Source organism: Morus notabilis, unplaced genomic scaffold (genome assembly GCF_000414095.1).
Source record: "Morus notabilis unplaced genomic scaffold, ASM41409v2 Scaffold1242, whole genome shotgun sequence".
Taxonomy (NCBI): Eukaryota; Viridiplantae; Streptophyta; class Magnoliopsida; order Rosales; family Moraceae; genus Morus; species Morus notabilis.
Window position 1 is genome coordinate 303271 of NW_010358947.1, and position 12621 is coordinate 315891.

The following is a 12621-nucleotide window of genomic DNA, read 5'->3' on the forward strand; positions in this document are numbered from 1 at the left end:
TGGAAGTGTCATGTTAATATGTTATATTATGTCGTTGTGCGTGTTATAATATAGTATATGAAAATATTTGGATTGGTTGTAGTGGATATGTGATCTGCAAATATATATATAGTTTCAGTGCTAAAGTAATCAATGTATGAAGATGAAGAAATGAATGAATGGTTTATTTTGGTAGTGTGGTTAATTTCATGAGCTGTTATACTTTATGTTTTCCAGTATTCAACTTTTTGAGGTGACTTACTGCCCTATTTTACGATGGTTTTATCTATTTTGAATGTTAATCCTTTTGGTTTTTTAAAACACTAGACGTGGAAGGACAACAACTTTCACGGCTGAGTTTTTTATTCTTATTATTATTAATATTATGGCTCAAATGGTTCTTGTTGATTATTTAATCAAGGTACGTAATTAATGTATCTATATAATTTGTCCTTTTTTTTCCTTTGGTCTATTATAGCCATGGAAAGACAACAAGTTCGCTGAGTTGTTGGATCTTATCTTTTTAAGAAAGATAATCAGTTTAATTTATCCTTCATAACTGTTGTCCGTTGAATTCTTTGTTTTCTGAATCACATACGTAGGACATGTCCTATCATATATTAGGGAAAAAAAATAAAGATTTACCATAGATGATGAAAACCTAATGGTGTAAACTTGCGCAATATTGATTAGTTATTTGTTTTTATATTGTTTCGATAATGATCATGATCCCTATCTTGTGCTATCTTCCTATTCTATGTCTCTCTCCAGATCAATTGTTTAACCATACTCTATTTCTCACTATTTTTCTCTCCTTTTACCACACTTTCTAATAAAATTGAAGCATATAAAATAAACCATTATTTTACATTTTAATATATCTCTGCCACTATTTATACATAATAATAACCATAGTTTTTTTTAGTATTTTTATCAGATCGTGGATTAATTCCTAAAAAAAAAAAAAAATCGTTGACTAATACATATGAGCGTTTGTATGCCTAACGATTGTTAATAGTGTATATATAGAGGTTCTAAGGTTTTGTTATATATATTATACTTTTATATATAACCGTTTTTAACAGAATATATGTATATATAGTATATACGGTTTCGTTTTCAAAAAACATTATATATTATGAAGTTATATATGTATATGTGATATATGGATTAGTTTTTAATGATCACATTTTCATCGCTGGTCATCTTTAAATATAAAAATTTAGTGACGTGACGTGATAAGAATTTAATTTCATTAATTGTCTTTAATATTTTTTTTATCAACTATTCAATTTATTACAACCGTCGAATTAATATCATGCATTCTTGTGGCTAAAAGAATAATACATATTGATCATTAATTATTGGAGTAACCATTGATATATATAAATATATATATCTCGTTTTCAAATTTCTAAACATATTTTTTCTTTAAACAGTAATCATGTAGTATCATAAAAAAATAAGCATTAGTACTCTTGTAATATATTATAAAACAAACTTTCAAGATTCTCTTTTTATTAATCAGGAAAGAAGTGGCAGAGTTGTAATACTGGTTTGTGGTTATGCTTCATTTTCATTAGAAAATGAAATGACATGTAACGAGAAGAAGAAGAAGAAGAAAAAAAAAAAAAAGAAAAAAAGATTTCTGGACTCGAACATCATTTAAAGGTGTGAACGGGTGGACTCCTGAACGCGAGGCGAGAATAATTTTGGAGACTCAAAAACCAACTTCGCCGCCTCGTGTCATAATTTTCTCAATGTTTTAAGTCGGACAAACAATAATGCGCATTTGAAGAGACCAATCTCTATCTAGCCAAAGTTAGGGGAAAAAAAAAATTTTTGATTGTTCCAGATATTTTATAGTTACTTGAAAGAGAAGGCGGCTAGCTCAGGAAGACCTAACCCATAGCGTAAGAATTTTGAATCCACAAAGGGGTGACCAATTCGTTGTAATGAGCGCAGAACAAGATGAAGTTGCTCACAGAAAAAGGGTTCTGTTTGCTCTGTTTTTCTCAAGCCCAGATATGCGTGGCGGATAATCTGATGTTCTGATTAAATGAAATATACACATTACATCTTTTGAGGCAAAAGCTTTTGGGTTGTGCAAAGGACTTTTACGGTGTGTTTGGTAGGGTGAAAAAGAAAGAGGAAAGAAAATAGAAAAATAATTTTGTAGAGGAAAATTGAATTTTAGATTGTTTGATAGAAAGAAAATGAAGAAGGAAGGAAAATAAAAATTCATGAGGCGTACTAATTTTTAATCCTTCTAATTTTGGGAAGAAAATAGGAGGAAAAAAATTTGATAAAAAATGAGATGTAAAATAACAATTTTAACCTTTATCATTCATCATATTTTTATTTGTATTGGGGTATTATTGTAAAATATCTTAAATTTGACATTTTCTTTTCACTTTTTTTTCTCTTCTACCAAACAATATGAGAGAAAACTATTTTACTTCTTTCACGTAGGTATTTTACTTCTCTTTTCTTCCTCTTTTCTATCCATCCTACCAAACATAGCATTAAGATCCGTTTGTGATAGCTTGTGCTTGTGCTTTTAAGTAGTAGAAGAAGATAAACATAAGTTAAGATTCTTTTATTAGTGTTTAGATAGTGTCTGAAAAAATATTTTTATATTTAACAAGAGCTTTTAAATCTGTTTGGGTGAAAAAGTTAAAAGCACTTAATGTTATAAAAAATACCGTAATAAAAAGATATAAATGAGATATTAAATTTGTTGTTTACAAATAAAAGGTTAAAAATGTAAATAAAAAAGCTTTTCATAAACACTAAAGAGATTGATTGTTCTAAAAGTGCTTAAAAAAGTCAAAAATATTTTAAGATTGTTCATCCAAACATGTTCAAAAAGGACTTCAAGATGAAGCAGTGTTAAATGAATGATAAAATTAGACATCATAAATATACTATGAGGAATTATGACAATTCTAGTAGTCATTTGAAGGGGAAAGCAAAAATCTTGATAGTATTCATTCTCCTGTAAAAAAATAAATAAATGTTAGATTAAGTTATAAACGTGTTTTAAGGTAAGAAAAGTTATGATAAAGTTCTTACCTTTAATATAAAACCTTACCATGGATGCAAAAGATTGGTAACTGTATAATTGCACAGTCATAGAGTTGATGTACGAACAGATTTATGGTCAAGTGGAAAAGGCTCAATAATCCAAAACATAAGAGTAATAAACTTCAAGGACCACTTTGTCCACCTACAACTCCGGCATAATTATGATTTGGCTAGGCTTCAAATTCCAGTAGGTGGTGAAAAGTCGTAACCCAACATTACTAAAGCAGGTCAAGACTCAAGAGCAATCTAGCAAAAAGGGGAAGAAAAAAAAAAGTGCAGATCAAACCAAACCCATCCAAAACATATCCGGAGTCGAATTTAAAGTGTCTTTGGTTACCAATATCGGGGTCTCCTCTTTCCACCACATTTTTGTTATGTTATTAATAGAAAAGCACTGTTGACTACTTGTCACATCTTTGAGGGAGTTATGCTACATTGGGTGCTTATAAGAGATGGAAAATGCACTTGGAAAAACTCACAAGCCTCTCATAATTAGCATTGTCCAAGAACCAGATAAGATGGAAAAATATACCCAATAATATGCACATGATGCAACCCTCATCCTTCTGAAATTTCCCTGTAAAACACGGCATCTTACAGGCATAATATGACTCTTTTTTATATGACTTGAGTACAAAATTTTCAAGCAATCATTTATGCATTCATAAATCATGCATCTTACAATACAAACTATCGGTAGCCAAATCAGTCACATTTCATCAATGAACCAGTTAACAATACAGCACCCATTACAAAACAAGCTAAGTTGTAGAACAATATAACCCGAATTACAATTTACAACTCAATGTATGCATAGATCTAAAAGCCAAATCTATAAAACATTATAAAGGGCAATTCCCATATTCATCTATAGAAATGAAAAATGAATAAAATTGTTCAATATTATAACTCACTGATGAGATGCATGACCATTCAAACCATGTTCCACGATACTTGCCTTTTGCTTTGAAACCACATTTTGCTCTTCCCTAATTCCTTCCTCACCAACATCATCTTCATCAGAATCCAAAGTGAATTGATTCTGATTCTCGAATGGCTGCATTTCCTCGACGAGCGGCCGATACGGCATAAACTCACCATTGCTTCCATATCTCCGGGAGATTAAAGAGTACATAAACGACACCAAAACCACGAAAAGAGCAAGATGACAATTGAACTGAAGCGTCGCAATTGACCTAGCCCTGTGATACTCAGGATGTCCCTTACACTTCACCGAGTAATTGCCTCTACTCTTCTCGTGCAAAGAACACCCATGGGAGATCAAGTTCGTGTAAAACGAGAGCCCCATTTGAACGAACCACATTCCATGGAGAATCAGCCCCACGCCGCGAAAGAATTTGGGAAAGTTCGAATTCTGGGGGGATTTCAGGTCGAGAATCGTGGAAATCACGCAAACAGCAATGGGGACGAGCAAGAGATCGAAGTACTGATTCTCGATTCCGCTTTGGTCCTTTCTTTGGAGGTAATACAGCAGAAACTCTTCGATGAAAGCGAAGAGAAGGATCGAATCGAGAAGCGAAGAAGGCAAAGAGAAGGAATTGGCGGAATTTACGAGGAGTCCGGCGACGCCGTATAGCAAGAAGAGGGCGGCGATGGCGAGGACCTGCAATTGGAGGGCTGTGCCGACTCGGTCGCGTGACTTGAGGGCGTCGACGAAGGAGAAGAGCGAGTTGAGGATGAAGAGGAAGGAGAAGACTGAGATGCAGAGGAAAGATAAAGACGACGAAGAAGAAGAAGAAGGAGATGGGCTTGGCTTGGAAGATGAGTGTGTGAGAGGAGAAGATGGAAGAGAGATTTGATTTGGTTTTGGGGTAGAGAAGGTGAAGGCTTGCCATGCGCCGATGAAGATGAAACCAAGGCCTCCTATGGCGAGAGTGAAGAACCCCATTTTTCTTTTCTTTTTGGTTTCTTTGTTTTAGTTTTGGGTCTGAAACTCTCTCAAAGCGTCAAGAGATTTCAGAGTCCTGATCTTGGGTCTTTGATTTCTTGAGGTGGGTTGCTGGTTTGTTCCCTCTGCTTGGAATGTCAGGTTTCTTCGGTTGTCAAATCAATTTTAGAAGGTCAGACTTGGCATCCTCTTTCTTTTGAAAAGTCGTACTCTTTTTTATTATTATTATTATTATTTTGCAAAATATAAGAAAACATACGGTGTATTAATTTTACCGATTCAAATTTTTAATTTTAACTTTCTACAGTAAAAGGTTTTAAAAAAATGTCACATCTAATTTTTTTTTACTACAGTAAAAATTCTAATAAAATGTCACATCTCAGCTCGAATTAAAAACTCAAATCCGCAAAGTGAACGAGACCTACGTGTATCATGCTATTTTGAGTTAATTTCACAGCTAGCCCTAAAATTTACTTTAAATTTACTTTGGACAATAGTTTTTACAATGTTCTATAATTAATCCAGTCCTTTCATTAATTGAGTGTTAAAATATTTGGTGAAATCTGTGTAAATGAAAGATTAAAATTAAAAACAATTAAAATTTAAAGACTATATGTGAAAATTAACATTTATTTTTTATATTGTTACGATCACTACCGTTTCCAATTTTCATCCTTTATTTTTTACAAATTCTGCCAAAATAAATAATACCTAAGTAATGTAAGGATCAAAATTGAAGCAAAATAAAATTTTAAGGATTAATTGTGAGATATTTTAAAAATCGGAGACTAAACGGGATAAATGATAAACTTGAGGGACTATTTGTACAATGAACCATGTTATTTTGCCAGAAATGGACCAGGCTCAACGGGCCAGTACGTAGCCCATCTGTTTAACCCGATATATGGCCTGCATAAAGATCTGGGCCAACCCAAATATCTGGTCCGGACCTAGATCTTCATCCCGTAGCCGGTGGCCCGAAATCTTTTCAATTATTTATGAATTACACATAAATTTATGTTTTTTTCTAGAACGAGGATCACATGACAGAGTATTTACTATTTTTTGTTTCTGCACTAAACGTTAGAAACCAAAAAATGTGCAGATAAACATATTTTTAATTTATCCCAAAAACTAATGCAGCTATGCAAATGATTACTGACTTCTCAAAATTGGTTTCTACACTTATAATCAAAGACGAAAACTGATATTTTAAATGTTTGTTTGTCTTCCTTCCAAAGATATTTAAATCAATCAATTAAATCAACCTCTCAAAACATATTTCCACAATTACTGAACTGCTAGTTGTGTTTATATATTTTGATTATTTTTTACTGGGAAAATGAAAAAAAAAATAACATATTTGCTAGGATCTTTAGTAAATTATAGCATTTTTTAAAAAAATAGTAAATTATAACAGAATTTATTTATTTATTTTTTATAGGGAGAATGAGAAAAATAGCATATCTGATAGGATCTTTAGTAAATTATTACATTTTTTAAATAGTAGATTATAGCATAATTTGATATTTTAAGTATCCAACATTATTAAAAACTTAAAAGCATTCCTAAACCTTCTTTTCCACCTCTCTTTTTCCTCTTAAACCTATATTTTTTACAAAATAGTAAATTATAACATATTTGATAGATTATAGTATATTTTTGTATAAAAGATAGATTATGGTCGGTGCCAGTAACCAGCGGTCGGCTCCGGTTGCTATTTTTCAGGGGTGATGCCGGTGACTGTTTTTTGATTACTGTTTAACATTGTATTTATCAGTAAACATTATATTTACTGGTAAATACCGTATTTACTAGTAAAAATATATTTATCCAAAAATCCGGCTACCAGCTCCGGCGACTATTTTTCTGCGGCCGATGCCGGCGACTATTTTCTAATGACCGTTTAACACTATGTTTACCGATAAATACTGTATTTACCTGTTAATAATGTATTTACTAGGAAAATTTATATTTATCTAAAAATTTAGTTACCGACTTTGGCGACCGTTTAACATTTTATTTACCAATAAATACCATATTTACTAGTAAAATCTTATCCGAAATCGGCTACCGACTCTAGCGACTGTTTAATACTATATTTACCGGTAAATACTGTATTCACTAGTAAAAATCATATTTATTTAAAAATTTAGCCACCGACTCCGGTGACTATTTAACAGTATATTTATTAGTAAATACCATATTTACCATATTTATTTGAAAATCTAACACCACATCCGGTGACTTGTAAATATTATATTTACCAATTAATACCATATTTATCATATTATTCAAAAATATGGCGATTGGCTCCATCAACTGGTAAATACTATATTTACTTAAAAATTTAAAGACCAACTTTGATGATTAGTAAATACCGTATTTCCTGGTAAAAATCGCATTAAATATCATAGTTACCGGTAAGTAGAGTATTAAAATCACAGGAAAAAAAATCAAGTCGTTCAAAAAAGAAAAAATTAAAAATTAAAAATAAACAACAGTAAATGTGAATAGTCAGTGCTAGACTAATGAAGAAAAGCACATTCTGTATTTTCCCTTATAGTCCTCATATTGCAACATCAATCCCATATCTCATCTATTTTAAAAGAAAAAAAAAAAAGAAAAAAAAAGGCATTCCATCCAATAACTCAAAACCAGATAGTGTATACGCATTTGCCATAGGATAGATATAACTTCCGATAATCGTATATGTCCGTGGATTTTTTTGATTGAATTTCAAAACTCAAAATGAATTGATGAGAAAATGGACGTTCTGGTTGCCTAAAAAGCCAACTCAGAGCGGCATAGCCAGCTCCTCCTCCTTGTTCAAATTTATGAGGAGAAAACTTTGAGGCAAAAGGAGAAAAATTCAAATAAAGAACCATATTCATGAAACTATAATTGGGATACTTGAAACTATAAAATATCATGGATAATGTCTTGCTTTTCTTTCTAGGTATTAATCTTTTATCGTCCTTAGTCTTCTCAGATTATAAAATTCGCTAGGGGGGAGAGACCAAATCAGACGTCGGAGAAGCTTCGGTACGGTTGCGACGGAAACAAAGCAGATCTGAGCTTCTCAATGGCAGCGCGACGACGGCGGGCGGTTTTCTTGGTCGGGATCTCCTTTGCGACGACAGGAACTAGAAGGCCAGTGATGGTTGATTCACGAAGTCAGCCAAATTTGGTCGGATCTGTTCGTGACGGCGCGTTTTGGTTCGCGAGCGGCGTTCCGTTCTTTTTCTCCGACAAAGGTTCTCCAATCCTCGTGATGAGAGAGAGATCGCCATCTCCGAGAACGAACTCGCCATTGGTTCGCCATTTTCGTCGCCACTCATCGCGACAGTTACACCGTCGCCGCCGCGGAGACAAGGGGATGTTTGTCGTATGTATCGGTCATTGGTTTTAAATTATGATTTTTAATTTTCTATAGTATTTTTCTCTCATAAAAAAATTTAAATTTTAAAAATTAAAATCATAAATTACAATTCTGAATCTATAAATCAAACGTTATTTTAAGGGATGTTTATTTCCTATATTTGTCTATAATTATGAATTATGATTCATAGTTCTTTACAGTATTTTTTCTCATAAAAATTACACGTAAAATAAGAATAGTTATAAATTATAGTTCTAAATTTATGAATCAGATGTCAACTTAATATTTGGGATCGGCCGGAAGAGAGAGAGAAAAATGAATTGGCGCCGGAAGAGAGAGAAAAATGAAAAAAAATGGCTGGGAGAGAGATAAAGAAAGAAAGATAATGTTATATTAAGATTGGTATTTTAGGATTAGATCTTAAAAAGGGTAAATTATAAATTGAAACATCTATTTTAGAAGTAAAATGTGAATGTGCTATAATTTACTATTATTTAAAAAATATACTATTCATTTTAAATATAGGTATAAAATATGTTATACCGTGTATTTTCCTTTTTTTTTTTATTTGTTCAACTTCGGGAGTAAAGGTACAGAACAAAAAAATAATAAATAAAAACAAAAACTTATGAAGTAAAGTAGGAGTGTACAAAAAAACCGTAAAATCGAAACCGACCGAAAATTGACCGCTCAAAACTGAAAATGACGGTGCCACGTGGAACCGAACACATTCGGTTCGGTTAACCGACCGACATCCTCAAAAGTCGGTTCGGTTTCGGTTTTCTGTGTAGAGAGTCGGTTATGCAATTATCAATTTTGATGTTGTGCTTGTATTCATTTATTGTGATTACGTGTTTGCAACTTCACATTGAAGGAAAATTTTACATTTTTTCGTACTTACGGGTAAAAATGCTGGTAACCTGATGGTTAACTGAGGTCATCCTTCTGATTACCAAAACTGAAAACCGACCAAAACCGACCGAAACCGAATCGAAATTAAAATTCGGTTAACCAAACTGAAATTGATAGGTGCGGTTCGATTTCGATTCTAACTTTTAGAAAACTGACATAATCGATTCGGCCAACGAACCGACCAAAACTGACAAAACCGAACCGATGAACACCCCTAAAGTAAAGGATAGGACGGCAAATATAATTGAACTTGAAGCTATTGTTAATTTGTTACATGTGTCTTCCATCCACAAGAGGACAAGTGGAAGAACGGATAAAACGTGATCCAGACAAGATAGAGGCCTAGATCCGGAAGTCACAACTAATTGGGTCGAGAACCATGCTGCGGGGCCCGCAAATTCGGATTGGTTTTGAATTATGATTTTTAATTTTCTATAATATTTTTCTCTCATAAAAAAATTTAAATTTTAAAAATTAAAATTATAAATTACGATTCTGAGTCTATAAATCAAACGTTATTTTAAGGGATGTTTATTTCCTATATTTGTCTATAATTCTGAATTATGATTCATAGTTCTTTACAGTATTTTTTTACAGTATTTTTTCTCATAAAAAATACACGTAAAATAAGAATAGTTATAAATTATAGTTCTAAATTTATGAATCAGACGTCAACTTAATATTTGGGATCGGCCGGAAGAGAGAGAGAAAAATGAAATGGCGCCGGAAGAGAGAAAAATGAAATGGCTGGGAGAGAGATAAAGAAAGAAAGATAATGTTAGATTAAGATTGGTATTTTAGGATTAGATCTTAAAAAGGGTAAATTATAAATTGAAACATCTATTTTAGAAGTAAAATGTGAATGTGCTATAATTTACTATTATTTAAAAAATATGCTATTCATTTTAAATATAGGTATAAAATATGTTATACCGTGTATTTTCCTTTTTTTTTTATTTGTTCAACTTCGGGAGTAAAGGTACAGAACAAAAAAATAATAAATAAAAACAAAAACTTATGAAGTAAAGTAGGAGTGTACAAAAAAATCGTAAAACCGAAACCGACCGAAAATTGACCGCTCAAAACTGAAAATGACGGTGCCACGTGGAACCGAACACATTCGGTTCGGTTAACCGACCGACATCCTCAAAAGTCGGTTCGGTTTTGGTTTTCTGTGTAGAGAGTCGGTTATGCAATTATCAATTTTGATGTTGTGCTTGTATTCATTTATTGTGATTACGTGTTTGCAACTTCACATTGAAGGAAAATTTTACATTTTTTCGTACTTACGGGTAAAAAATGTTGGTAACCTGATGGTTAACTGAGGTCATCCTTCTGATTACTAAAACTGAAAACCGACCAAAACTGACCGAAACCGAACCGAAATTAAAATTCAGTTAACCAAACTGAAATTGATAGGTGCAGTTCAGTTTCGATTCTAACTTTTAGAAAACTGACATAATCGATTCGGCCAACAAACCGACCAAAACTGACAAAACCGAACCGATGAACACCCATAAAGTAAAGGATAGGACGGCAAATATAATTGAACTTGAAGCTATTGTTAATTTGTTACATGTGTCTTCCATCCACAAGAGGACAAGTGGAAGAACGGATAAAACGTGATCCAGACAAGATAGAGGCCTAGATCCGGAAGTCACAACTAATTGGGTCGAGAACCATGCTGCGGGGCCCGCAAATTCGGGCCCATGTTGCACTTTTTTCCATGAATCCACTCTTACAATCCAGTGCACTAGATCTCGCTGAGTCAAGTTTGCAACCTTTTATCAAAGAGGATCACTCCTTACAACTCACATCACAAGTCAATCTAATCTATACTAGATTAGCAAAAAGAAAAAAAAAACAATAACAATAACAAATAAAATAAAATCTATATCGGGCTCGTTTAATTTATGCGTTTAAATTAATAATTCTTAATTTTGATATTTAAATTTTAAATTTTTTGTGAAAGAAAAATACAATAACAGAATTATAAATTTTTTGTGTGATTCTATTGAATATCAATGCTTAAAGATATACTTCAAGAGAAAAAAATCTAAACCATACTTCTAAAAGTACATATAAAAGTACACCTCGTATTTTCACTTTCTATTGCATATACATTATATTATCGTCGATTTGTATAGAGATTATATAAAATTTACCATTTTATAGATTTACTTGATTTAAATCAAAGTGTTCGTCGTTTTCTATTTTTCTTTTCCCTAACCGTGTGAACCTTAATTAAAGCAGTAGTCATTCTATTATTGCCGATTTGCGTTATGACATTTAAATTTGTAATTTATTATAATTGTTGTAACCTATCACAATTAAAGAATTAAAAAATATTTGACACTAATAAACATGCAACAAAGAAGGAGGAGACTGAATATAATGGTGTTTTAATTGTTTTCTTAAAAATATTAAGTTTGCAATTATCAAATACCAAGAAGGCCAAAAGAATTAATATAGGAAGTTTATTATCACAATTTAGTATTCACTCTATGTTTATACTAAGAGTAGTTCTATTAACACTCTCTTTTTTACTCTCCACACCTCCTTTCTATATACACACCCCTCATAATTTTGAAAGGATTAAATTTACTTTCTACACACCTTTATTATTCCAAGACTATCCCTAACTATTTTCATAATGTTAGTAATTCCTGATCATTTAATTTTTCTTTTTTACACCTATCATTTTATTTTGATTTATTATTCTAATATTATTTCATTATCTCTCTATTTTTTTTTGAAATTTTCGGAATAAAACTTTTTTTCAAACATAATTAATAATTACATTTCTCAATAATAAAAAAAATAAATATGAGATCATTATTATATCAATTGAGGTGTTGATAAAAAAGAAAAAATGGAAGAAGTGAATTCAAAAGAGCATAGAAGAAAAAAAAGAATGAAACATTTAAAAAAAACAATTCAACTTTGTAAAAAAAAAAAACAAAATGAAACAAAATGAAATTATTAGCCATTAAAAAACAGAACGATTAGTTAAAAAACATAAACGAAAAAACGAAAAAAAAAAAGCAAAAGAAACATCAAACAACAAATAGCAAAGCAAATTAAATTTTATTTCCATCCAATTTTTAGACTATCCATTAAAAGATGAGATAATTTTTAAAATAGTAATAGTTTATAATTTGAGTTATAATAATGTACCAAGTGTGTTGAGAAAAAAAAAAGAAAAACTATATAATTAGTTTTCTTTTTATAATAAAATTTAATTATTTAATTAAATCCATTATAATTATTTTTTTATCATTTTATGTGAGCGTCTTTTTATCATTATAAATTTTAATTTAAAAAGAGGACGGGAAGAATAAAATATATATAT

The 12621-nt window shown here is 31.4% G+C and overlaps 1 protein-coding gene across 1 annotated transcript; it reads right to left on the reverse strand.

Annotated features, from left to right (window-relative positions):
• Positions 1-3976: 3976 nt before the first annotated feature.
• LOC21393807 lies at positions 3977-4975 on the reverse strand. The gene has a single exon (XM_010093649.1). It carries the CDS (start codon positions 4973-4975, stop codon positions 3977-3979), a length of 999 nt encoding a protein of 332 aa, XP_010091951.1.
• Positions 4976-12621: the final 7646 nt, after the last annotated feature.